Genomic DNA, 27,017 nt, shown 5'->3' on the forward strand with positions numbered 1-27,017 from the left:
GGGCTTTGTTGCCATGGTGAAAGCTCTGACACGTTTAGTTTTCCCACTAATTTCCTGCTGTACTAAAGCAACTGCTGCTCTGCACCTCACTGCCACGGCACAGCAACAAGGAACCCCAACAGCCCCAGGAGCAGGGAGCAGGTCCAGCCACGTGCTGGTCACTGCCAGCAGCACTGCTCCAGGCAACTTCAGTTACACCTCCTAAATATCCCAAACCCATCTGCCTTTAAGCCCTACGAAAGTTCTACAGATTTGACCATCAGTAAAAAAAGAACTAGACAATTCAGTGATCTAATCAGGGGCTGTATGCCACCTTACCTTAAAAGAAGGTGGTGCATTTCAAATCCCAGATTGCAGTCATCAAACCACCCCATTTTCCTTTGGGCTCACATGAAGGGACTGAATTCATTCCTGACTGTGTCAATGGTAAGTGAAAACAAGGATCCAGTTGTGTCTGTGGGACCAAACTGGGACCAGCAGCACACACACGCACACACGAGGAAAAGCAGAGACTAAGGCCCACACTGTCAGCTGATGACTCAGAAACTGCACAAGCGCCCACTGAGTGGGAAAATACCTATAGTCAGCCTTCACTTGTCATTTTACTGTGTAATGGGAGTCTCAGCTTGGATGAAAAACACATGAATATTTTGTTCTGACTAAGCACAGGTTTCCCCATGTACCTCAGCTCTGCCAGGGCAGTGGGCACACGACGCCCACGCTGCAGCAAGGGGGAGGGAGCGACCGTGATTTCCCTCTCCACCAACTCTGCACTTTGTTTCTAACATAAACCAGCTGAATTAACCAGCAGAAAGGAAAAGTCTTTGGGTTTTTTTAAATCTTACACTTCCCAGAGCCGCTCAGGGGAAAAACAGCCTCCGTGGAAGCCAAGTATTAAAATCCTTGTACAGAGAATGAATCAGAATGATTTTTATTGGTTTCCAATGAGATTGTGCTTGAAAACAAACAGTTGCTGTACGACTGACAACCCCCTCACTGTGTCAGAGAGATGGGAGAACATAGATGGGCTTTGTAGAGCTGAGAACATGCTCCTCCATGGCTGCTGGGGAGCAGTTCGATTTCATTAATGGTACATGTGCAAAGAAATAGAGCACAAGCTAAGCTGTATCATGATCAGTTTGCTGGGGGGATCCTCCGACCTCCAAAACTGCTGAAAGCAGCCACAGCTGCTCCAGCCTCAGGCTGCACAGGACACCGGCTACAACAAAAGAGCACCATTGTCTGCCGGCCACCTGGGAACCAGCAAACCTGCCATAAATCACCCAGCACATGATGCTCTCTCTGTCCAAGGCAGGGGAGAGGCCAGGACAATTCCCGGCAGCGGCGCTGGCTCGGTGGGAGCCGGGAAGAGCCGCGCAGGCTGCCCGGAGCCCGTCCGTCAGCGGCACTCCAGCCAGGCTGATAACCTTGACAGAGCCACTCGCAAGATTACAGCCCGAGGATTTCCTACAAGCACATCCAGAGAGGAAGGACTAAGTACCAAGACTAATACTTTTCATCTTTGGCTGCTGCCAGTGCTGTGAGCTTAAACGAAAATTTGGGGCATGAAGAGACACGATCACACTGTCACAGTGACTGACAAAAGCAAACCCTTTCCTGTAGCACTAATTACTTCAGCTGAAAGGGGCACAGACAAACATCTTTAAGAATTTAGATATACACGTGACAAGAGGCCTTTTTCCCCCTAATTTCTTCACTGTCACTGTCTGAAGACTGCATCACAGAAGATCTACCAGGCTCTGCCTACCTGGTACCCTGCGCATCAGCAGCGCTCCAGACTCCTGCGAGCCTGCAGGAGCAGCATGACACCTGAACAGACTGCATCCTTCCATTCCACAGACAGGAACCAGCTCCAATTAGGCTCAGTGCTGCAATTCAGCGTGTTATCTGATCACACTTCACACACAATGACACACAGCTCATAAACGTACTCCTTCCATTAGGAACACTCCACGTTGCGAAATGCCACAATTAGTTTTTAGGCATCAGCTTCAATGCAGCTGCCTTCGCCCAACAGCAAGAAGCCTCAGGGCTCCAAAGATACTGTCCCTGAGAGGGGCCAGAAACACACCTGGAAGTACCTGATGAGCCTGAACGCAGGCAAAAAACTCAGAAACGCTTCAGGTTACGTGACAGCAGATCCCAGAGCCTTAAAAAAACCCCCTGTGCCCACAGTGTGATGGCCATGGGTCTGTCACACACCCATCCCTGCTATCCTCCATACACCTTCCAAAGGTATTCCTGCAATTAACACTCTCTGCACAGACAGAGGTTATGCAGGAAAAGGCACAGCTGAAAGCCCAAGACAGCCAAAGAGCCAGGACAAGCTGAGACTGACTTGTGTAGGTAAGGAAAAAGCTGGAAAAAACGTGTCTTCCTTCTGCTGCACAAATCCACGCACACTTCCCCAGCCTTGAAAACACCTCGCTGCGTCCCTCTCATTCAGAACTCCTTCCAACAGGACCAACCACATTTTAAAAGTTATTGGAAGGAGACAAGAAACATCCATCTGCTTGCTGAAAGGCAGCAGACGCACACAGCCTCCAAATGCAGACTTTAATTGAAACACTTTAATGTGCTGCCGCGGCCCCGCGTTCTCTGTATTCCCAGCGGTGCCGAGGCGTGTGCTCAGCTAATGGAGCTCTGACAGTCGTCCTGGGCCTGGCTCCCTGTCAAACCACGCTGGCCTCCAGCTCCGGGCCCGCAGTCGCACGCTGATACCCCACAGACTCCTTTGCTTCTAAACCATCTTCCAAATGTACTGTAATTAATGTTCTATAACTGCAGCCGACGCTTTAAGGAGCTGAAGGCAGAGCCAAACCATGCAGCAGAGTGGAGAACGTCGGGGAGATCCCGAGCTGCAATGGCAACACCCAAGTGGGCCGTGGGGAACAGGCACCCCCTGCATTGCACAACACTGGCTCAGGCCAGTCCCTTCATCCCCCTGCAAATCAAGGCGGTAACTCAACACACAGATCACTCCTGTCAGCAGGAGTGTTAGGCAGCCAGGGCAGGGTTTGGGAAGCTGGTTAGGCTCCCAATCCAGGCCCTGGGAGGACATGGCCAGTTTCTGTCCATGGCTCAGCTGACCTGCTGCAGGCTGTGCTGAATCACCCTGTGGACAAGCTGACCCCAGCACTGCCATGCAGGCCAGGTGAACCACAGCCCGCTGCTGCACCTTGCACCGTGCCAGAGCACGTCTGGTTTCTGTATCTGCATCCACACCTTCCTCACCTGCTCCTTCAGACAGGTTCTCAGGAACTGGAGCTCCCAAATCCCATGGGGAGGTTTCCCAGTGCCACGTTCGCCTCTGACAGCTGTCACAAACCCTGCACAGGCAGCCACTCCCGCACACGGTGCAGCTGAGGGCACGAGCCAATACTCACATTTATACCTTCATTTCAAACCTTCCATGGCCAAAGCAGCTCCAAGAAGAGCATCTGCACTCTTGCTACTGCGTTACAGCCACAAAGTGCAGGCCCAAGCCCAGCTCCCAGGATAAAGTTCCACATCTTGCACAGAGAGATGCTGGAGTCACTCCCAACACACCTGCACTGCACTAGGATCAGCTCTTTCCTGCAGCTCTTCCAAGCTGCAGCTGCCCTGGCTGGAAATTGTCCCCTACACTGGATGCAGAGAAGAAACCAGAAGCATCAGCAACATTTCTCTGGGATCAGACCACGCACTCTGAAAGCACCCAAAGCCTCAATATAACACCCGGCCAGGTCCGACAGCTCCAATGAGACCCAGCTCTGCTGCTGCTGCTGCTGTGCTGCCCCAGGATCTCCTGCCCATCCTCTGATGAGCAGAGCAGAGCTGAGCTCGGCTCCCCCCACACACGCTGGGCTATTTTTGAGCTCAACGTGTCAGTTCCACTGGCTGTGGGAGTTTGTTTGTGTGGGATAGCATGATTCGACTACTTTGAAAGTTGGCTGAAGCCACATAATTCCCTTTTCATGGAACCCTTTTGATAGCCATTTAGCAGAGAGGGCGAGGCTTAGCCTAAACTAGAGAGACTTGGGGTCAGAATTACTAGAAAAAGACATATAATGACTAATAATGAATCAGCCTTCAGTGGTTTCTTCATTTAAGTGTTAATGTAGCATATTAAACCCCTGGCCTGGGATCAGCAGAAAGGCCCTGAATGCATTAAATGGGTACAATGGCTTAACTAGAGAATCTCCAAATTGCTCTGTTTAAACCTGGGCAAGCTCCAAGCCAGTCCAACCTTTGCTCGTGCAGGTTCAGCATCTTGCTGGGGGTGTGCAGGGCAGAGACCCACCGTGGTCACACTGAGAAGTCACAACTCTCATGAGAATCTTTTCAGCCAGAAAGGAAGGGAGAACTTCCACCACAAACTGTAAATTCTACTCTGCTGGCAATGCTGGAGCAACTTCCCAAAGCTTTACTTTCATGAGGATAAACACAGAGCTGTTATGCAACCGTCTTGGGGAGAGCAAGAAGGGGCAGCAGCCTGTACAGCCACGGCACAGGGCTGATACAGGACCCAGAGGGAGGACATGGGAAAAAGGAGCTTAGAGCTGCTTCTCTGTGAAAATGTCTAATACCCAAGGAGCCCAGTCTCCCAGCAACACACTGCCATTTCCTTATTTCCCTCTCACGTAATTCCTCCTTCAAACACAAATGAGGAGACAGCTTCTAGAAACCCTCATTAGGCCTCTGCAGCATTCACCAAACCTCTGTGAGACCCTCCTGGAAAAGAGACACTGATCTCTGTCTGTCAGAGCCCTTCCTGCTCCTGTCAGTGGCTTTTCCTCACAGGGCAGCCTCTGTACCTCCCAAAGGTGCTACCACCTTGTTCATCAGGTGTTGATTGCCTCCTGCTGCAGCAGCCCCAAAGCTCTGGTACAGCAAATATTCCAGAGAAAGGGACTCCAGGCAGGAGGTGGGAGGCAGCCAGGTTGAAGAGGTACAGAAGTTGTACCCACCTCATGCCCCAAATAAGCTAAGAGCTGCACAGCTGACAGGTAGGTATTAACTATTCTGGCTCTCTTAGAATATTCTCTCTGCCCAGAAAGGCTCAGGACACATGCCACAGGCCCCCCAGCTCACCCTGCCCACTGTCAGCTGGCTCTCCTCTTTCCACCTGTTAGCATCTCAAGAAGCAGCCTGCTCTCCAATTCAATCATGCTCTGACATTAACATCTTGGTAATCAAATGTTATTTGCTATAGCAAGAACAACACTGCAATGAAACATAAAATGTCAGTACTTCAGCCCACAGTTGATACAGGCAATGGCTCTCTGAGGTTTTAGGAAATATTCCCTCTTATCCTCACTGTGGCAACTCTGCTTAGCCAAAGTTCATTTCTAGCTTTTAGGCTTTTGCTAAATCTCCCCTCCAAATGAGAACTAAAATACAACTCTCCTGCAGCACACAAGCGAAGAGAACAAAGGCCCTGTGAGCAGCAGGATCATGCTGCCTGAGGAATTAGCCATCCACAGCATCAGCTTTCCTTATGGCCAGGAGAAATAACAAGCAGGACAGGTGAAGCACCACCAAACACTGGAAAAGAAAAGGAAAATGACTGATGAAAGGTGATCAGGTGTGGATCATTACAAAATGTGTGGCACCAGTATTGAACAATCCCACCTGACACGAGGCCGATGAGTCAGGGCACGCTGGCACGGGGCTTATCACACAGGCAAGCTGCAGGGAGCAGCCCTCAGTCAGCCCAGAGCCATGTGCCTCGCTGCAGCACAGTCAGAGCAGGACAGAGAGCCACCAAGGCTCTCCCACCCTCTGGGCTGAGAGCACTCTGCATCTGAGCAGAGAAATGCAGGCAAGTCCTGGAGCCGCCGTGCTCAGAGACCGGAGCGTACCAAACCAAGCCTGAGTACTCCCAGGGTACCAAACCAAGCCTGAGCACTCCCAGGGTACCAAACCAAGCCTGAGCACTCCCAGTGTACCAAACCAAGCCTGAGCACTCTCAGGGCAAAGCCCAGCTCCCCATGAAGTGTGCCAGCCCCCTCTCCATCCTGGGTTCCAGTGCCACACTGCCCACCTCCAAGAACTCTGGTGAAAAATACGTTCCACTGATGTTTCCAACTCACCCAAAGACAAACCACAGAAACTAAGCCTGTTCTCTCATGGAAGGGAATGTCCTCTCCCAGTGAGGGCAGAGCTGCCTCCCATTCTCCAGAAAAGGCTTAGCTCCCTAAAAACCTCAAAAGAAATCAGCTCAATTCTAGCCTTTCTGCAGTTGTGCTTGTGCTGGTAGAAGGGCTGTGTTCTGCCAAGGATTAAAGCATCATGGATTTGGGTTATTACCCACTAAAACAACTCCAGGTACCCCTTAAACTGGATCTCACAACAGACAGCCAGTGAAACGTGCTCTGAGCTTCGCCCATCCACATATTACTGAAATTTAACTCAAACCTAAGTTGACAACCAGCCCTCAAGAAGCGAAGGCAGCACCACAGGAAGATCACTGCACTTGGGAAGGAGCTGTGTTCTCCCAGGACTGTCAATCCCATTTCAGAGAAAGATGGACATGAAAGTGACACCTATCTCCCAGTGAAACACTCTATGAGAACAGTACAGCCACGGCAGGTACGTGCTGATCCGCGCTCCAGCTGCATCTCCAGCCACATGGAGCTGATGGAAGAGATGGAACCAGGACAGCAGAGAGCTCTCAGCAGTGCCCAGTGACCACAGCGTCCCTGTTTGTCCTCCTCAGCCCCAACAGCTAGTGAAGGCTCAAACACAGCACCCAAAGGGCATGGGAACATAAGGTATGTGCTCCTTGGCACACTCACCAACATTCCCTGACCAGCCCTTATGAAAAAATGTGGCATTAAAAACAACCCCACCGCCTGAACAGAGCTGGAATTCTAATGAAGTCACTTGGATGATTTATAAATGGAAATTCTTTGGAAAACAATTCATTCAGCAGGTCACTCTGAAGATTTTTAGCACAGAAACAAGGGTTTCTTGTAAAAGATGACAAGAGACAAAAGGAAGGGGGACAGAAGCAGGGATGCAGCAAGGTATCCCGCAGGTGCCCAATTCATCCAGGTCAGAGCAGTGGCTCCAGCTCCTGCCCAGCCATCAGAGCAGCTCTGACAGAGCACAAGAGTCCAACTTTGCATGGGCAGGGACTGAATGTAAATTGCTGCCTTGGTTAATACGTAAATTGCAGACTGTTCCCTTCTATTCCATCGGCTCCAGCGGAGACAATTATGAATACAGGCCTCCTGCCCTTTGGGATGATTAACATTCCCCTTCCTCAGTGTCCCCAGCACTGCTGACCCACATTCAGCTCCTGAAATGCAGTTCTGTGTAAACTGCAACGTTCGGTGTCAGCAGAACGTGCCAGCCCAGCAGGGCTGGGCGCTCTGCTCCTCTCTCTAAACAAATGCAGTGCTCAACTTCTCAAGGGCCAGGAAAAAAATCTCAGTCCTTTAAGATCAGGACCCAACTACCCTCTGCTTCTCTTTTTAGGGAAAAGGGGACACAAGCCAGGAATGCTCCAGCTGTTATCTCGAGCTGTCATGTCAAAGTCCATTTGACCTGGTAAATGTCCGTCAGAAAGGAAAACAGGATCCAGCACCCATCCACAGACCACCTCTAACTCCAGGCTCAGCAATGGGCACCAGCCCACACCGTCACTAATTCCACCTTCTGGAAAAGGCCCCAAATCACGGGGTACATCAATTTCCGAGCTCACACAGACACTCACAGCGGAATTCCGTCTGAGACGGTGCAGGAGCGCGGTTCCCAAGGAGGGGCCGTGACGAGCAAACCCGCTTTTCTCTAAGAGAATGTGACACGGGGTCAAGTTTGTGCAGGGATTTGGTGGCTATATTTGAGCTGCCCGGTTCTCTTACGCAGCTACTACTGGGAGAGCAGGATCACCTCAGGAAGGGGCTGCCAGCACAGGCAGCAACCGGGCTGCGCTTGCGTTTCGTGATCAAAGAATTCTTTCAGATCCCTAAATGGGACCATTTTGCCAAGGTTTCACTCGCTTCCAAGTTGTTTCCATTAAGTCAAAGTGTTAAAAGTGTAACTGTGATGAAGACAAGCTCGCAGTAGCATTATTTTGTATTTCTGCTGCCAGTCAAAAACGCTTCCCCATAAGGATTTGGCTTTTCCAATGCATTTACATCAACACCTCCCCTCTAATCTCATGAGTCCCAGAGCCTGAACTAAGCAGCTCCTTTCTCCTTCCCCACTCCTCTCCCAGAGCCAACAGCAACAGCTCTGTCAGCGAAGGAAAAGTACTGAGCCCACAGTGCTCAGGGTCTGCAAGCAGAATCCAATCCATTCACTCGCACTCCTCTCCAGAGGCTGGGATTTGAAAGGAAACCTGACCTCGGACTTAAGAAAGCTTCCAGGTCAAGTTTCAGCTCCAAGCTATCCCAGCTCAGCTGAACAGATGGCAGTTGTTCCAGCACAGGTATTTCCCCAGGCTAGGGGAGCCCCCAGAGTTCAGAGGGACAGGGACTGGATCTCCTTCATGTAGGGAACGTGCTGCTGCTCCAGAGCCCCCAGAACCTCACCATCCCACCAGAAAGCTGCTTCCTGAACTCCACAGCCCCCCCTTGGCCACTCCAGGGCAGTAGGAATGAGTGTACACTGCTGTAAAGCAAAGCTTTCCAAGCCTAGTATCCCCTTCCATCACCCAAAGCCAATGTGCAAAATCCAGCCTTGGCGCTGTAAACCTGGAACACAATTTCCAGGCAAAATCTGTGTGTGTACTCTGCCGTTCTTCGGACAAAACTATTCCTGCACAAAAGATGGTCTCTGCTTTGTTATTTTGAAACTTCAGAGTCAGCACCACTGAGAAGAAACCTTGACCCAAGGAGGGAATCTGGAAACAGGAACAGGAAAGGAGTTTGGAGCTAGATTCCTCCTTTTCCAGGAGTGATCTCCACTCAGTGGGGTCAGTGCCCTGCACTCAGAGCACCTAAACCCATCACTGTTACTCTCAGCAAGGTTCAGGTTCATCATGGGGAGAACAAGAGCACAGAGCACCTCTAGTGCAGGTTTAATTGTGGCATCGAGCACTTGCAGGCACAAAATAGCTGTCAGGGCAGGCAAATACAGCCCAGCTCTGAAAAGAACTGTCCAGGAGGTGTTATAACTGATGTTTAAATAGCCCCTGAAATTAATTTCACTTTATTATCCGGGCAAAGAGCCAGAGCTCCAACAAACCAAGGCGATGGCGGATTTCTCCTCCTGTTTCAAAACAATGCTGCTCCTGAAACTGACAGAGGGGCAACCAGAAAGTGACAAAGGCATAATCCCTGAAAGTGACAGAGGGACAACCCCAGAAAGTGACAGAGGGGCAACTCCAGAAAGTGACAGAGGCATAATCCTTCAAAGTGACAGAGGGACAACCCCGGGAACTGACAGAGGGACAACCCCAGGAACTGACAGAGAGACAAGGCCAGCCAACACCATCCTCCCTCTGCAGCGCTTCCAAGGAGCCAGCGCGGAGCCAAGCACAGGGCAGGCGCAGGGCTTTGGTTCAGGCCTGTCTGCTGCCTGCCCATGCCAGCCCCGCTCCTGCCGCAGCTCCGGGGACATCCCGGGCCGGCACTGCTGCATGCAGCACGACGAGCCGTGCCCGGGAGCTCGGTGTCACCGGCACCACCGGGAGCACAGCGGCGACAGTGCGGTTCCTCACGGATCTCCTGCCGCGCTCCAGGGCTCGCCCGTGCCGGGATCCACCCGGATCTCCTGCCGTGTTCCGGGGCTCACCTGGCAGCGCGGCCGCACCTGGATCCACCTGGATCCGCCGCTCCCTGGGGAGGCCCTTCCTTCCTCGCGCTGCTCCCTGCGCTTTCCCACGGCCCTGAGGGCTCGGCCACGATCGATCCCCACCGTCTCGGTGAGAAACGACCTGTCCCCCACCTGCCCTCCGCGTCCCCGCGGCTGGCCGGGAGCATCCCCGGGTACCGCGGGAGCATCCCCCCGCTCCACCTCCACGTTATCCCGGTGCCACGGGACCCGCGGGGACACCCGTGTCACCCGTGACAGCGGCCCCGCTCCCCGGCAGCGCCCGCTCGCGGCAGGGGGGGCTCGGGGCCGCTCCCCGCGCCCTCGCCGCTCACCGGGCCGGCGCCGCGACCCCCGCGGGGGACTCACCTTGGCGCGGGTCACCAGGTGCGTGGCGAGCTTCACCACGGCGAAGTTGCCCTTGCCGATGGTGCGCTCGATCTCGTAGTAGCCGATGCGGGCGGGCCCGGGGGGCCGCGGGGGCGGCGGGGCCGGGGAGAGCCGGGGGGCCGCGGGGGGAGCCCCCGCTCCGCCGCCTCCTCCCGCCGCAGCCGCCGCCGCCATCTTGTCGCGCGGAGCGAACCCCCCCGCGGGGCTGCGGCACCGCGTGAGCTCATCCGCGGGGGGGCGCCGGGGGGCGGGCGGCTGCCATGGCGACGGGGGCGGCGCTCTGACGCCACCGCTCGCGTCACGGCGCGCGGGCCGCGGCGGGCGCCCCCGCGCGGCGGCGACGGAGAAAGGCGCGCGCTGCGGGTTCGGGGAGAAACCCGCGGGAAACGGGAAACTTGCCGCGCGTGACGTCACGCCATCACGGACGGCATCCCCCCCCTCCCCCGCTCACATACACCCGGGTCACGCGTCATCTCGGCAGGAGAATGACGTCATGGAGAGGGGCTGCGGCGGGCGGTTGGTGCTGCGGTTTTGGGGAGAAACCGGTGAGATACGGGAGATGAGTCTGACGTCACTCTCCAGTGGGGATAGCTGAATGATGTCATGGTGAGACCGCCCCATTTGGTGGCCCCGGGGGCCAGGGAGCTGCTTCAGTTTTGGGGCAGATCCCACGGTAATTGCAAACTTGTTCTTGTGACATCATTCCTTGTAGGGACATCAGGGACCCCGCACATGCAGGGCAGAATGACGTCAGGGGCAGTAGAATGACGTCATGCCGAGGGGCGGGAGGTACCGTGGTTTTAGGGTGAAACCCACGATAAACAGGAAAAGGATTCCTCGTGACATCACTCCGTCAGGGAGTGACTCCATCACCCCCCACCTGGGTGGCGCTTCGCCTCGGCGCAGCGTGACGTCACGGGAGCGCTGCCGTGACGTCACGGCGGGGAGGCGGGAGTTCCTCGGGCGCGGGGCGGAAGCGGCGGCCGGGGCGCGCGCGGGGAAGCGGAAGCGGAAGCGGCGCAGGCGCGGGGCCGAGCGGAGGGGACGCGCCCGCCATGGAGTCGCGGGGGAAGGAGCCGCAGCCGCCGTGAGTGCGGGGGCACCGCGGGGCGGGGCGGCGCCCGCCCGCCAGCACCGGCGGGGCCGCGGGGCGGCGGGAGGAGGAAGGGGAGGGGGCCGCGGGGGGTGCCCGCCCCGCCCTGCCAGCCCAGCCCAGCCCGGCCCGACCCAGCCCAGCCCAGCCCGCCGCGGTGGGCTGCGGACGGCGGCCGCGGGAAGGGTCGTCCCGCTGCTCTTCCCGCTGTAGATCCTCCGGGATGTGCAAGGATGATGAAGGGCTGGAGCATCTCTGTGATGGGGAGATGGAGAGCTGGGCCTGGTCAGTCTGGAGAAAGGAATCCCATCGATCCGTACAGATATCTCCAGGGAGCGCCAGAGGATGCTTCCAGACTCTCTTTAGTGATGCCCAGCAGCAGGACAAGGAGCAGGGGCCATAAACTAAGATACAAATTCTACCTCAACGTGGGGAGGAACTTCTTTCCGTGGGGGGCGGCAGAGCGCTGGAACAGCTGCCCAGGGAGATGAGCATCTCCCTCTCGGGACACTCCAAACCCGCCTGGATGCATTCCTGTGTCACCTGCTCCAGCTGGCCCCGCCTTGGCAGGGGGGATGGACTGGACGATCTCCAGAGATCCCTCCCGATCTGTAACGGTTCTGGGATCAATGGGATCAATCCCACCACGCTGTGCTGCTCCCAGAGCCAGATTATCCACCTGGACTGTGCAGCTCAGCAGCTGTAAGCTGGATCCCTGGGTGCTAATAGGGATTTATCCTGGCAGTCTCAGCCGTTGTTGCTGAGCGATTAAAGCCCTCGTGGCTCAGGTGTGGGGCTGCAGAGCATCCTCGGAGCTGGGCTTTGTTCTCTGTGCTGGGGCATCCATTGGGGCCTGGCTCCAGGGGAATGGTGCTGCAGAGTCACTCTGGCATGGAGCAACATCCGTGTTGTTGTGCTCAGCCAGCTGCCAGCAGGCACAGGAGCAGGCAGGAGTTGTGTGCAGCGGATTCCAGCAGCCCTTTGCCAGCCCTGCTGCTGTGGGAGCTGCTGGAGCAGTGGCTGTGAGCTGTTCTTCCCACAGGAACAGGATGGGCATGGGGGACTCCAACCCGGCAGCAGTTCCACACGCCGCTGAGGACATTCAGGGAGATGACAGGTGGATGTCACAGGTAAGGCTGGCAGGGGGATCCTCCTTACTGGGGAGTGTTGGGCCAGGCCACACTTGGGACCCTGAGGTCACGATAGCCTGGAGCTGGCAGCTGTCACAGCTGTGTGTTCTGCCATGATGGAGCAAAGGAAGAGAGTTTTGGAGGGTCTTTCTGATGAGGAGTGACTGCAGGAGCTGAGCTGGGTTAGTCCTGAGAAGACAGAGGGGATCCTATCAATCCACACAAAATCTCCAGAAGATGGGGCCTGACTCTGCTCAGTGACAGGACAAGGAGCAATGGCCATGAACTAAACCACGCCAAGTTTCATCCAACGGGGTTGTGGAGCTGGGAGCAGTGTCCAGCAGCTCAGGGGTTAATGCCAGCAGGGGTGCTGGAGGGCATGTCAGAGGGGAAGTGGCTGGGCAGCTGTCCCTGTCCTGCAGCAGGGGTGGGTGCCCCGGGGCAGTTGTCACCTGGAGCTCACCTTGTCGCTCTCTTTGGCAGCACAATCGGTTTGTCCTGGACTGCAAGGACAAGGAGCCCGACGTGCTCTTCGTGGGGGACTCCATGGTGCAGTTGCTACAGCAGTACGAGGTAGGGAGGGAGGGAGGGTGGGGTGGGGTGGAGCAGCTGGAGCATCCCTCTCTAACCCAGTGGCTGATCCTGTGTAACACTGATGACTTCCACTGCTCCCGTTTTCACTGCCATCTCCTGAGGCCCTCCTGCCCTGCTTCCTGAACTCCCCAGGGCCTGGACACTGCTTTTCCTGGCTGCTTTTGCCTCCCTCTCTGAGGCCAGGACCGGCTGCCTGCAGTTTGGCACACGTGCACAGCCCCTCAGCTCTCAGATCCCAGCCTCCTGCGGGCCATCGAGTTCCCTGTGGCTGCACACCCTTAGTCCGTAGAATTCAGGGTGCCAGGGGCATTGTTCCACTGCTTCCTCCCTAAAATTATTGAGGGGAAGAAGAGTTCTCTTCTGACGTGGTGGCAGCTGAGCAGCTTTGTTCTGCAAGAGCTGCCTCCCTTTGTTCTAGTTTTGTTACCTGGGGATGAGAAGGATTTAATCAGGTCATAGACTCCTTCTTCAAAGGCCCTGTGCTTAGGGACACCGTGGTCTGCTATCGATCAGCACTCTGATGAGTACAGCAAATCACTGCTCCAGAGATCTTTCCTTTCTTTGTGCCAGGTCTGAGAGCTTGAACCTCAGCAGCTCCATCTCTTCTGACTCCACATAAAACCTCGTTCTTGTCTAAGTGCCCTTTGTGGAGACAGTTTTCAGAGCAGGGCTCGTGGCTGCCCTCAGTGACCTTGAGGACACCGTGTGGTGTCTCTGCCTCACAGGCAGGATGCTGCTCTGAAGCAGCACATTGGTTTCTGCTTGCAGATCTGGCGAGAGCTCTTCTCACCGCTCCATGCACTGAATTTTGGGATTGGTGGAGACACCACGGGCCACGTTCTATGGAGACTGAAGAACGGTGAACTGGAGAACATTAAACCCAAGGTAGGAGCTGCAGAGCTAGTGAGGGTATCCCGGTGTGCAGTGAAGGTCACCTGCAGCTGCAGGCCTGGCACAAGTGCCTTCCCTGAGGGCAGTGGGCAGTGCCAACCCCGGGGCTGAACTCTTAAGCCTGACTCTCCCTGCAGCCCTCTGGCCACAGATGATGTTTATGCAGGGATTTCAGGGTCATCAGCCCTGTTACCACTTGGCTCTGGAAAAGCTGCAAACATTTTTCTCTCCTTGCAGGTCATTGTTGTTTGGGTTGGAACAAATAACCATGAAAACACAGCAGAAGAAGTCGCAGGGGGAATCGAGGCCATCGTGCGCCTGATAAACACCCAGCAGCCACAGGCCAAAGTGATTGTGCTGGTACGTCCCTGCTCCCTGGGCTGTGCCTCTGCCTCACTGGGAGTCACTGGGTGGTGCTGGGAGGGCAGTCCCCTGATCTGCCCTCTGCTTTGTGCCTCCCCTCGCTGGCTTGGCTTTGCAGGAGCCCTCCTTTGGCCCTTCTAGAGCTGGGTGGACTCATTCCCAGTAACTATCCCACTTATTCATGTTGCTGAAGAGGTCCTGTGAGGGGAAAATAGATGCCCAAATCCCAGTTGGCATTGGGAATCCTAGTTGGCTTCCTTGTCCTGAGGAAGCTGCTGCCTGTCTTGCTGAGGAGCTGAAAGTGTATGGAAAGAGCACAAGCTGATACATTTAAAAAATAAAAGAAAGCAGTTTCCCTGCCAGTCAGTGCTTGGAGCTCATCTGGCTCCTTCACTTGCATTTCACATTAGCCCTGAATGGACAAATTCCGATTCAAGGGATGATTTCCTCTTGTCACAGACATCCTAAATCTTGACAGGCAGCCCAAACTGGAAGGGAAAGCAGGGCTCCTGATGCCATCAGGGCATCAAAGCTCTTTTCTGCCTCCTCTCGTGCCAGGGCCTGCTACCTCGTGGAGAGAAGCCAAACCCGCTGCGGCAGAAGAACGCCAAGGTGAACCATCTGCTGAAAGCCTCGCTGCCCAAACTGCCCAACGTGCAGCTGCTGGACGTGGACGTGGGCTTCGTGCACTCGGATGGCACCATCTCCTACCACGACATGTTCGACTTCCTGCACCTGACGGGCGGGGGCTACGCCAAGGTCTGCAAGCCCCTCCACGAACTGATCATGCAGCTGCTGGAGGAGACCCCCGAGGAGAAACGAGCTGCCCTGGCCTGAGTCGCTGCTGTCAGCGTGGAGAGCATCATCCAGCCCATCAGATCAGTTCTGTCACTGGCACTACAGAATCCTTCTTTCTTAAAGCACTTTCCATTGTAGAATGTTACCGGATGTCCGTACCTAGTGTTTTGAGGGGGAAGGCTCATGTTTAACTGGTCTTGTACATACGAGGGCCGGCTGGGTTGGTTTTATTGCAGGAGGAAATTAGCTGAAGAAGAGTTTTACTTTTAAACCATTCCTCATTTAAAACGAGAACAGGACTGTCACTCTGTGCCCCTCTCATGTCTTGTTGCCCCGTGCTTGTCCTAGACCCCCTGTAGCCTGTCCGACAGCCCGTTCCTGGCTGCAGCCATCATGCTCTGTGTATTTGCCTGGGAACAAGAATCACATTCCACTTGCAAAAGCCAGAACAGATGCATTTTTCCAAACTCGGTTCCACCTTTTAGGCGGTTTTGGGTTTTTTTGTTTGGGTATTTTTTTGTTTGTTTGTTGTTTGTTTGTTTTACTGAGGGGGGGTTAAATGACACGTGTTGCTTTCTCACTCCTTTCTGAAGCAGCTTGAAACTGGAATTCAGAAATTTAAAGAAGCGAACAGTTACCTGAACTCATGTAACACTCCCCAGTGCTTGTCTTGTGCTCGTTTCCCCAGTCCTGCTAGCAGGGGCACCTTCCCTCCCACGCAGCTCTCCTGGGAATGCTCCCATTTGGGTGCTGCTGCTGGCCCCTGCTCCTGCTGCCCGTGATGTTGCTGGCTTTTAGCAGTTGCTCAGTGTAGGATTTTAATGATCCAGTAATTGGCAGTCACCTCCTCACTCCTCTGGAACTGACAGACATCCCTCTGAGGTGCCAGGGCTCTTTGCAGTTGTTTTTCTATTTTTTTATCAAGTATGACTGTTACATCCTTTTTTTTTTTTCTAAAGCAAACCCACATGAAGAGCCCCTGGCTGCAAGGCCTAAATCACTGAAGCTTTACAGATCCCAAGGTGTATATTTCCTTATCACTACTGGTTTACTTGTATAAACATTTTATTTGAGCAACTACAGCCTCTTAGAGTAAAAATTAGAGTTAAGGCATAGCTTCTCTTGCCCTGGACACTGCTCCTCACCTCGAGCAAGGGAGTCAGAGGGGCAGGTGCCCTCCTAAAGGGCTGTGGCTCAGTGGGGTTTTGGTTTGGTTTGTAGTTCAGAGGGCTGGTTGTAGCGAAACAACTTTTCATTTCAAACTCAGAGCTTCTCTTCCAGAAAGAAGCGGTTTGGAGCCAAGAGGCAGAGCCCTAGATGAATTGATAACTTGCAAATAACCTATTTTAAACCAAATCTCTTCCTCCCTGCCTTACCTGCTGGAGCTGGAGCTCAGTGGTGCCACACTGGGTTTGTGCTTCCCGTGGGATGCCAGGCAGGTAATCCTGGGAGGAACAGAGAGCTTCACTCCGTGCTCCAAGGGAGGGGTGTTCAGGTGTCAGGTGGCTTTGCTGAAGCCCATAGGTACTGTACATAGTCTGTCTGCCCTTTGCTGTAGCCAAGGGGCTGGTGTGTAACTGACCTAGCGTTGAGGAATCCCCTAACGTCCCACCTCATCCCCCTCCTCCTGTAGGTTTGATCATAGCAGGATTCCTGCCTGGATTGCATGCATAGTGTGTGTTTTGTTTCCAGTATATGTGATCTACACACAGATGAAGGAAAGGTGAAGCATTCCCCTGGCCAGGATCAGACAGGGAGCTGCAGAGTGCCATGGGAGAGGAGGGATCACATCCTACCCCCATGATCCAGACCAGGGGTGCTGCTCCCTGGAGCTCCACGGCCTTGCAGGGCAGGCTTTGAGAGAACACTGCTCATGTTTCCCATAAGCTTCTGGCTGGAAATATTGGGGAAGGGCAAGTGGAAAATCAAATGTTAAAAGTACAGTGCAGTGGAGAGTTCCTGGGGAAGGGTTTATCCCATCCCCAGCCCCCTCAGGGAGCCAGGATAAAACCCGTTCTTGCTCCCTGAGAGCTTTCCATCTCCAGGCTTGTGCGAAAAGGCTGTGTGCTAGTTTAATCTCTGCATCCCTGCTCCCTTCCCTCCCTGCTGCTGCTGCTGCATTTGGCTGAAGAGATGCTAACCAGGAATGTACTCTGCAGTAAAGCTCTGACTGCTCAGCACCCTGTGCTCGCTGTGAGCCAGCCCCGTGGGCAGGGTGCCGAGTGGCCCGGGGAATTTGGCAGGCTCTGGTGTCACCAGGGAGGCTCTGCTGGCTCTGCTTAGGCTTGGCTTGCTGAGGTGCCATGCTCTGTGCTGGTTCAGTGCTCTTGGCTCTGCTTGTTGCTGCCTGGCAGGAAACTGCCCTGCTCACCTGAGAGGTGTGGTGGGCAAGAGGGGTTCTGCCTCTTGCTCACCCCATGCTGAAATCCGAGTGCCTCCTATGAGAAAACTTCAGCTCCAGCTCTGGATGTCCCTCGGGACGGGCTGGGCTGGAGTTGTGGCCTCCTCTGAGTGAGCGTGTCCAGTTTTGTGTTTATGCAGCAGAGAGGAAAACAAACAAAAGATGTGAAATGACAGAGTCTTGTGAGGTGCTGGGGGAGGGTGAGGCAGGAGTGGGGAGGCCCCCATACCTCCCCTCTCTGCCCACCCACTGCCCCAAGCCTTCCCCGGGACACAACCTTTGTGATTCTGCTTTGGCAAAAATGCATCGGCTGGTAGAAGTCACTGTTAGTGCATATTTCAATATAAATGTCAATGTTTCACCCACCGTGTCGCAGCCTGTGTGTGTGTGTGTGTGCCCAGCCGTCTCCTGCCCCGTCTCGGTCACTCCTGGAGCTCTCCATGGGGCCGGGCAGGTGCTGCCGAAGCTCCCACTGCGGGTCCTCCCTGCCTCTGGGAGTTGTGCTCAGCCAGATCCTTGCTCCTCGTTTAATTCCTGCTTTCCCCCACTCGGTTTGGGGCTGGTTTTGTCTGTTTTTCCTCCTTTCCCCGTGCAGATCTGGGTGCTGCACCCAAACCTGTGAGCACGGTGCTGCAGGTGAAGGGGACTGGTTTATTTTGGCCCTCGACAGGACATCGGCTTGTGTTGGATTCCTGAGAGATTGATCTAAAATGGCCCTGGAACAAACAGGGAATGCACATCCCCACGCAATCCTGCTCACAGCCATCCTGCAAGAGGCGACTCGACTTCCATCAGGGCCGAGGAGTCGGCTGGAATTCTGCTTCTCTTCCCGCATGTCTGTCCCTGAGGTTGTCCCATCTGCCGCCAGCGCCACCACCTGCACCTGGAAACCATGGGCAGACTGTCCAAGCTGTGGGATCCTCGGGGACAGGAGGGCCCGGAGAAATAAAGTGCACAATAGCAGCAGTGCCTTGTCTCGTGGCGTTTGTCCCCTGGAGCAGAGCAGGAAGCGGTCCCGGATGTCAGAGCCAGCCGAGGAAGTGGCTCTGAGTGAGGTGACACGGGGCTGAGCCCCTTCAGAGGGGGATTTTAAATCAAAACCCCCAGCTGCAGGCAAATAAAATGTGATAGAAAGGTCACAGAGCTGTTGGAGAGAGGCCTGGAAGCAGGAGGCTCAGCAACAGCTGGAATTGGGGGGTGTTTTGGGAGACACACCAAAAATGCAGTGCGGCATCACTCCCGCTTCCCTCAAGCATGGGAAAACTCCCAAATTACTTTGAATTATTCCATCTCTGGTAGTGAAGGTTGCAACAAACGAGAGAGACTGCAGGAACCCCAGTAGGAATCCAGAGAGCAGCAGGAGAAAGGGATGGGGCAGACCCAGCTCTTCCCTGACAGGATTCTTCCATGTCCTTACGGACTTTAGGAGCAGGGAGGCTGGGCAAGGGGTTGGGTGGGTGCCTGCAGTGCTCCATGGCACCGGGGCTTCCCTCTTGGGGCCCGGGCTCCATATGGGGTCTCCTATAGAGCAGGGGCTATACAGGACAAGGCTGCCCTACAGCGTTCTATATGGGGCAGGATCTGCCCTACAAACCAGGGCTTTTTCTGTGGGGTTCCACAGGATCCCATATGGAGCAGGGGCTCCCCTTTGGAGCCGGGGTCCTATATGGCCATGGGGCTCCCCTATACAGCACGGCTGCCCCAATGCGGTCCCATATGGAGCAGGGAGGGCTCCTTTATGGGGTTTTATATGGGACAGGGGCTGCCCTGTAGGACAGGGCATCCCCTGCGTGGTTCTCTATGGAGCCGGGCTTCCCCCGCGGGGTCGCGCACGGAGCTCGGTGCCCCGGGGCGGGGGTTCCCGGGCGGGCCGGTCCCCCTAGGTTCGGGCCGGTCCCCCCGGGCTCGGGTCGGTCCCCCCGGGTTCAGGTCGGTCCCCCGGGTTCGGGCCGGTCCCCCGGGTTCGGGCCGGTCCCCCGGGCCCGGGTCGGTCCCCCCGCCCCGCCCGCCGCGTCACTTCCCCGGCCGGGCACTCGGCGTGCGCCGGGGCTGACGTCACCGCCGGTCCGTGTTTACCGCGGTGCGGAACGGGAAGGGGAGAGGGGACCGGCACCGGGATCGGCACCGGAGCGGCTCCGCGCCCCGGCACAGCGCCCGCACCGCGCCCGGCACCGCTCCGGCCCGGCCATGGGGCAGCGCGCCCGGGCGCGCCCCGGCTGAGCGCCCCGTCCGTCCGTCCGTCCCGTCCCGTCCCGACCCGTCCCTTCCGTCCCGTCCGTGCCGTCCCGCCCCGCGGACCTTGGCCGGGGATGCTGGCGGGATGTCGGGCGCCGGGGCGGCCGTGCTGGCCTGGGCGCTGCTGGCCGGGGCACTGCTGCCCCCGCCGCCCGTCCGGCCCCAGTCCCTGCCCCACGGGAACCCCGGAGTGCACGAGAAGGAAGCGCAGTTCAACACCACCTACAGCGACTGGGTGCACGCCAACATGCTCAACATCTACGCCTTCAACCACAGCGTCCGCAGGAATAGGGTGAGCCGGGGTGGTCGCCCCCGCCGCGTCCCCCGCGGGCTGACCGTGCCCAGGGCGGCTGCGGGGTGCGCCGGGCACGGCAGCCTCTGCCACGGCGGCCGAGCAAAGTCCAGCCTTCGGTTCGAGCTGCCGCGGCCCGACCTGCCCGGCCAACGCCTCAGCTGCCCCTGTCCCCGCAGACCGAGGGCGTGCGGGTGTCAGTCAATGTCCTCTCGGACCAGAAGGACCAGCCCGTCCTCTTCGTGGTGAGGCAGAAGGAGGCGGTGGTCTCCTTCCAGGTGCCGCTCATACTCCGGGGCCTGTGAGTACCAGGGGGTGGGCAGGGACTCCTCCTTCCCCACGCAGGAGTTGCCCAGGCTGGGATGCCCCACGCAGTGGTCCCTGGGTGGGACCTCCGGGCACACACCTGGGCTCTCCCTGCCCAGGTACCAGCGGAAATACGCCTACCAGGAGGTGAGCCGCACGCTCTGCCAGCCACAGACCAAGGCCGAGGTGGAGACCCAGAACTTCTACGTGGATGTCTCCACGCTGTCCCTCAACACCTCCTACCAGCTGCGGGTAACCCGCGTGGAGAACTTTGTGCTGCGGTGAGGGGAGCCCCGCGCCCTTGTCCCCTTCCCTGCCTGCTGCCTGTGGGGGCTGCAGGGACCCCCTCGCCACCCATCACCTTTCCCGTGCTCTCTGCAGGACCAATGAAAGGTTCAGCTTCAATGCCACGGCCGCCCAGCCGCAGGTGAGGGCAGCCAGCACAGCGTGGCACGGGAGGGGTCTGCACCCAGGAGGGGAGCGTGGCCACCGTGGCAGCAATGGCCCTTTCTCCCCACAGTACTTCAAGTACGAGTTCCCCGAGGAGGTGGACTCGGTGATCGTGAAGGTGACCTCAGCCATGGCCTTCCCCTGCTCCGTCATCTCCATCCAGGACATCCTGGTAGGTCTGGGCAGTGCGTCACCTCTCTGGCTGGCCCGTGGTGCCCAGAGGGGCTGACGGCCCCTCTGCCCCCGCAGTGCCCCGTCTACGACCTGGACAACAACGTGGCCTTCATCGGGATGTACCAGACCATGACGAAGAAGGCGGCCATCACGGTGCAGGTGGGCACGGGGCCGTGCCACAGGGCTGAGCTGTGCCCAGTCCCTGCCTGGTGCTGCCAGAGCCCACAGAGGATGTCCCTGGGATAACCTCTGGCATGGGAGACCCCTGCTGGGCTCTGCTGACCCTTGTCTCTTGCTGCAGAAGAAGGATTTCCCCAGCCATAGCTTCTATGTGGTGGTGGTGGTGAAGACGGAGGATGAGGCGTGCGGGGGGGCTCTGCCCTACTACCCCCTCTCCAAGAATGCCTCTCCAGGTTTGCAATGGGGCTGCCACCGCGGGCTCTGTGTGGGGACAAGCTGGGGACAGGGCAGAGAGCTGAGCCCTGTCCCTGCCTTCTTCCAGATGAGCCCGTGGATCAGCACAACCGGCAGAAGACACTGGAGGTGATGGTGTCACCTGCCATCACCTGTGAGTCTGGGAGGGGCTGTGGGTGCTGGGGGTGCTGGGCTCTGTGGGGACCCATGGCAGGGCCCCCAAGGTGCCATCCCCACTGAGGGCCTGTCCTGGCTCTGCACAGCCGAGGCCTACGTGCGCAGTGTTCTCTTCTGCCTCGGCATCTTCCTCTCCTTCTACATCCTCACGCTGCTCATCGCCTGCTGGGAGAGCTGCCGGTGAGTGCCTGGCTGTTGCTGCTCCTCTGGGTGCTGAGCCCATGGGCACAGTCCTGCTGGGCACCCTGGGGCTGTCCCCTGGCCCCAGCAGTGGCACAAGCGGGCTGACAGGCACTTCCCTCGGCAGGCAGCACAAGAGGAAGGGGCTCCTGGCAGCCATGGATTCACCCAGCCTGGACACAGGTGAGGGCTGGAGGCAGCAGCCAGCAGCCTGGAGGGGTCTGCCTGGGGAATTCCTCGTTGTTCTGCCCTCTTGAGCCTGTGGCAAAGCCTCTGCCTCTGCAGGAGTATCCCCCTGAGTCCCTGGGGGTAAATCCCAGTGTCAGGGGGACAGGGAGGTCCCTGCTGTGGGGCTGGCAGGGCTGTGCTGGGGCTGTGCATCTCACCAGGTCTATCTCTTTCTTCTCGTGGCTTTCCGGGGACTCCCAGCGTCGCTCCTGGGTAGGTGCCAGCTCTGTCCTTGGCTCTGAGCTCACTCTGTGCCAGGGCAGGGGTGGTGGGAGCTGCTTTGTGCCCAATGGCCTTGCAGCCCTGGGACGGGGGTGTCACAGAGGGTGACAGGGACCCTCCTGTCCCACAGGTCACTCCCGCAGCATCCCCGACTCCTTCCTGAACCACGGCCCCTACGACAGCTACGGTTACGGCTCCTTCGGTGAGTGCCACACACTGTCCCCTGTCCCTCACCCCCCTGCCTGTGGGCTGTGCCCACCCTCTGCCTGACCTTGTCCTTGCAGGGAACGGCTCCTCCAGCAGCACCGAGGGCATCACAGACAGCCTGGGCTCAGCAGAAGTCTCCTACAGTTACGTGGGTGAGTTGTTGGGCCCTGCTGTGGCCGCAGCCCTGCGGAGCCTCGTGCCCGGTGGCATCCTGGCTCTGTCCCCTCCATCTCTGGGAAGGGTCCTGGGGCTGCTGGCCCCTCCGTGCAGCCCCCAGCGGGGTTTCCATCTGTAACACACCTCAGGGAGCTCTGCTTCAGTAACTCTGGCTTTCCTTTGAAGGGCAGGAGCAGTTCAAGCGGCGCACGCCCTCCGCCCCGACGAGGCCACTGAGCATTCCCATGGGTAGATGCTGGTACCGGGCAGGGTCGGGCCAATCAGGGCGAAATCTGCCCAGCCCCAGGCTGTGCCCAGGGCACAGAACCCCCGCTCCCCTCCCTCAGAGCAAGGGCAGCACCTGAGAGGCTGCAGAGCAGGACATTGTCCCCCGGCCCTCGGTGTTCCCCAGCGTGGCCACACCTGTCCCCAGGGCAGGGCTGTAGGGAGCTGAAGCCTGTCCCCAGTGTGAGTTGGCAGGGAGGCAGCCCAGTGGTTAATTGGGGCTGATTGGGGTTCTGCGGGGTGGGCACCGAGGCGGGCTGGCCCCGGGGCTCTGCTGATGGCCCCGGCCCGGCCGCAGGGGAGCGGTCACTGGAGAACGTGGCCAGCCGGCCGCGCCTGGACTCGCTCAGCTCTGTGGAGGAGGACGACTACGACACGCTGGCTGACATCGACTATGACAAGAATGTCATCCGCACCAAGGTGCGTGTCCCCCCCAGCCCCAGCGTGTCCCCCCCAGCCCCAGCGTGTCCCCGCTGGCCAGGCAGGCCCCTGACCCCCCTCTCCTTCCAGCAATACCTGTGTGTGGCCGACCTGGCGCGCAAGGACAAGCGGGTGCTGCGGAAGAAGTACCAGATTTATTTCTGGTGAGTGGGAGGCAGTGGGGAGGGGGGCACCCAGCCGTGTCTCAGCCTGGCGTGCACAGCAGGGACCCCCTGACAGCCCCACCCTCTCCCAGGAACATCGCCACCATCGCTGTCTTCTACGCCCTCCCCGTCATCCAGCTCGTCATCACCTACCAGACGGTGAGTGTGGCCAGGGCAGCAGTGAGGGGCTCCCGGGAGCTCTGGGGGCTGCAGTCCCAAGCCATGCTCCCCAGCATGGTGGGGACATCCCCGGGAGCCCCCTGTGTCCCTTGCCCTGCTCGTGCCCACAGGTGGTGAATGTCACTGGCAACCAGGACATCTGCTACTACAACTTCTTGTGCGCCCACCCACTGGGGAACCTCAGGTGGGCTGGGGGGACGGTGGAGGCTGGCTGGGGGTCCCCTGTGCCCAGGGCTGGGCTGCAGCAGGACCCCGGGGAGGGAGGGGGTTCACAGCACCCACACTGGGACTCGCCCCTCGCAGCGCCTTCAACAACATCCTCAGCAACCTGGGCTACGTGCTGCTGGGTTTGCTCTTCCTGCTGATCATCCTGCAGCGCGAGATCAACTACAACCGCGCGCTGCTGCGCAACGACGCCCACGCCCTGGTGAGGGACGGGGCTGCCTGGGGGGCTCCAGCTGTCTGGGGGGGCTCAGCTCGCCAGGACCCCCCACTCCCCCTCCCTCCCTCTCCTCTGCCCCGCAGGAGTGTGGCATCCCCAAGCACTTTGGACTCTTCTACGCCATGGGCACCGCCCTCATGATGGAGGGGCTGCTCAGCGCCTGCTACCACGTCTGCCCCAACTACACCAACTTCCAGTTTGGTGAGTGCCCCCCCGGTCCCCCCCACTCACAGCGGGGCCACCCACGCCCCTCTCACCGCTGTGCCCCCCCAGACACCTCCTTCATGTACATGATCGCGGGGCTCTGCATGCTGAAGCTCTACCAGAAGCGTCACCCGGACATCAACGCCAGCGCCTACAGCGCCTACGCCTGCCTGGCCCTCGTCATCTTCTTCTCCGTGGTGGGCGTGGTGAGTGTGGTGGGCACTGAGGGAGGGGGGCTGGCTGCCCCCAGGGCTCACTGCCCGCCCCCCGCTCGCCCTGCAGGTCTTTGGGAAGGGGAACACAGCCTTCTGGATCGTCTTCTCCGTCATCCACATCGTGGCCACGCTGCTGCTGAGCACCCAGCTGTACTACATGGGCCGCTGGAAGCTGGGTGAGGGGGGGCACCAGGAGCGAGCTGGGAGGGGACAGTGTGGTGGCCCCTGTGTCACATGTCCCCTCCCCTCTCCCCGCAGACTCAGGCATCCTGCGCAGGATCCTGCACGTGCTGTACACAGACTGCGTGCGGCAGTGCAGCGGGCCCATGTACGTGGTGAGTGCTGGCACCGGGGCCCGTGGCTCTGCAGAGACCCTCCCTGGCAGCCCCCTGGAGCTGCTGCCTGCTGCCCCTCACAGCCCCCTCCTCTTCTGCAGGACCGAATGGTGCTCCTGGTCATGGGGAACATCATCAACTGGTCACTGTGAGTGCAGAGCTGGGCACGTGCCAGATCCCACCCTGCTTCTCCCCATCGCTGCTGCTGCCCCCACCCCAGTCCAGGCCAGTCCTGGGCTGAGGACTGGCAGCTCATGGCAGCTGTGAGCCCAGCACGACAGGTCCCCCTGCAGCTGTGGCACCCCGGGGTCCCCACGTGCTGCCTGATCTCCTGGGGGCTTTGGGGACAGTGGGCATGGCAGGGGGACCCCCAGGCTGACCCCACTGCCTGTCCCTGCCTCCCCAGCGCTGCCTACGGCCTCATTGTCCGTCCCAATGATTTTGCTTCCTACCTGCTGGCCATCGGCATCTGCAACCTCCTCCTCTACTTCGCCTTCTACATTATCATGAAGGTGGGAGCTGAGCCCTTGGCCCCCAGCAGGCAGGGCAGGACAGGGGTGGGCACTGCTGCCAGCTCCTGCCCACACGGTGACCCTGGCCTCTCCCGCAGCTCCGCAGTGGAGAGCGTATCAAGCTCATCCCCCTGCTCTGCATCATCAGCACCTCCGTGGTCTGGGGCTTCGCCCTCTTCTTCTTCTTCCAGGGGCTCAGCACCTGGCAGGTGAGCAGGAGGGTGGCACAGGCAGCGGGGCGGGCAGGGTGGCCATGGGCAGGCACCGTGACGCTGGCCCTGTGCCCGGCAGAAAACACCAGCTGAATCCCGGGAGCACAACCGTGACTGCATCCTGCTCGACTTCTTTGACGACCACGACATCTGGCATTTCCTCTCCTCCATCGCCATGTTCGGCTCCTTCCTGGTAGGTGCTGGTTCCACAGGCATGGCAGCCGCTGTCCCCAGGTCCCCAGTGCCCTGCTCCCCTCACTGCCCTCGCCCCACAGGTGCTGCTGACGCTGGACGATGACCTGGACTGTGTCCAGCGGGACAAGATCTACGTCTTCTAGGAGCCTGCAGCCACCGCTGCCCTGGGACTGTGCCAAACGCCCGGCTGCGGCCCCGGGAGGGGCGCCCACCCCTGGGGAGGGATGTCTGCGCTGCAGGTCCTGCCAGCCACTCTGTCCCCCTCCCCACACAGCCCTGGGGTTCTGGTTTGCCTCCTTCCCGTCAGCCGGGTCCCTCCAGGCACTTTGTGCCCATCCCTGGGCCCGTCACAGCCAAAAATGGGGCTGGGGGGCCACCAGAGCATCCGTCCTCTGTGGCAAGTGACACTGGAAAAGGTGCTGCTGCTGCTGCTCCGTGTCCGTGGGCACGGGGGCACAGGGCAGGGATTGGGGCGAGCTCCGTGCCAGCAGCCCCGCGGCCCCCCGAGCACGTGGGTGTGGGTCTCTCTTCAGTGCCTGAGTCGAGTGGGTGTGGGGGGGTGCGTGGGGCCAGCACGGCGGTGGCAGTGGCCGGAGGGGCTCCACTCGTGTCTCCTCCGGGAGCGTCCCAGGAGGGGTGGCCGCAGTGGGCCCCCGCCGCTCCCCACCGAGGTGCCGCGCTCCCCGCGCGGGGATCTGCTGGGAAGGGACTCGCATTAAAGTGTCTGCACTTTGCCCGTGCCTCTGCTGCCTGCCAGGGGTCCCTTCTCCCCACGGGATTTTGGGAGGGGGGAGATGCTGCGGGGGCTGGGGAATGCTGCCCTGGATGGTGCATGTGGGGAGGGTGGGGGTGGCCTGTGGGTCACGGGGGGACTGGCAGCCCCACAGGTGGGTAAGGGATGCCCGGGGGGTCCCACTTGGCGGGCAGCAAAGTTCCCTGCGGGCTGGGGCATCCTCGCAGCCCGGTGCCAGGGCTGCTGCGTGCCCCGCTGTGCCCTGACCCGCTCCGGCTGATGCCCGCGGGGCAGAGGGAATCCCGGGATCTGCGGGCTGCCCAGGCGCGGTGCCCGCGGGATGCCGCAGCCTCGCTGCCGGTCCCGGCAGCCCCGGGCGCACCCCGTGGGTGTCACCCGTGCCCCCGCAGCATCCCCGCGGGGGCACCCTGTGCGGCCGGCCCGGCTCCCGGCGGTGAGCGCACGGGAAAACCAGCCATGAAGTCAGAGCAGGAGCCCTCGGCGCTGCCGCCTGGCTATAAAAGGATTTACTCCATCAGCCCCCGGCCCGGTTCCGCCCTGGCCCCGGCCCCGCTGGGGCGGAGGCACGCGGGGAATGCTCCAGCACGGGCTTTCGTCGCTGTTTTTCGGAGTCTTTCCCCAAATATGGTGCCT

The 27,017-nt window shown here is 58.6% G+C and overlaps 3 protein-coding genes across 7 annotated transcripts in view; 2 read left to right on the plus strand and 1 right to left on the minus strand.

Moving 5' to 3' along the window:
• SIK3 (SIK family kinase 3) overlaps positions 1-10,342 on the minus strand; it is a 69,328-nt gene extending 58,986 nt beyond the window's left edge. For all 4 annotated transcript variants that reach the window (XM_084221640.1, XM_084221641.1, XM_084221639.1 and 1 more), the window contains exon 1: positions 10,135-10,342. In XM_084221640.1, the coding sequence (XP_084077766.1) occupies positions 10,135-10,329 (195 nt within the window). In that variant the 5' untranslated portion in view covers positions 10,330-10,342. The remainder of the gene's footprint in view (positions 1-10,134) is intronic.
• Positions 10,343-11,144: 802 nt separating this feature from the next.
• Positions 11,145-18,300, plus strand: PAFAH1B2 (platelet activating factor acetylhydrolase 1b catalytic subunit 2). The gene is made up of 6 exons (XM_084221553.1): positions 11,145-11,242; positions 12,291-12,378; positions 12,862-12,951; positions 13,741-13,857; positions 14,101-14,223; positions 14,785-18,300. Exons 1-6 carry the CDS (start codon positions 11,211-11,213, stop codon positions 15,061-15,063), a joined length of 729 nt encoding a protein of 242 aa, XP_084077679.1. The 5' UTR covers positions 11,145-11,210; the 3' UTR covers positions 15,064-18,300.
• Positions 18,301-19,490: 1,190 nt separating this feature from the next.
• SIDT2 (SID1 transmembrane family member 2) lies at positions 19,491-26,364 on the plus strand. 2 transcript variants are annotated; one of them, XM_084221594.1, is made up of 27 exons: positions 19,491-19,952; positions 20,132-20,253; positions 20,378-20,539; positions 20,640-20,685; positions 20,779-20,880; positions 20,958-21,041; positions 21,184-21,295; positions 21,385-21,450; positions 21,560-21,653; positions 21,781-21,836; positions 22,234-22,305; positions 22,388-22,462; positions 22,653-22,715; positions 23,050-23,171; positions 23,262-23,335; positions 23,428-23,494; positions 23,626-23,699; positions 23,819-23,942; positions 24,041-24,158; positions 24,231-24,367; positions 24,444-24,552; positions 24,635-24,711; positions 24,813-24,859; positions 25,118-25,223; positions 25,322-25,432; positions 25,515-25,628; positions 25,711-26,364. In XM_084221594.1, exons 1-27 carry the CDS (start codon positions 19,746-19,748, stop codon positions 25,771-25,773), a joined length of 2,604 nt encoding a protein of 867 aa, XP_084077720.1. In that variant the 5' UTR covers positions 19,491-19,745; the 3' UTR covers positions 25,774-26,364. The 2 variants fall into 2 exon arrangements, with proteins under 2 accessions (XP_084077720.1, XP_084077721.1); XM_084221595.1 differs by lacking the exon at positions 22,653-22,715.
• The last annotated feature ends 653 nt before the right edge of the window (positions 26,365-27,017 follow it).

This window comes from Fringilla coelebs, assembly GCF_963513975.1.
Source record: "Fringilla coelebs genome assembly, chromosome: 25".
Classification (NCBI taxonomy): Eukaryota; Metazoa; Chordata; class Aves; order Passeriformes; family Fringillidae; genus Fringilla; species Fringilla coelebs.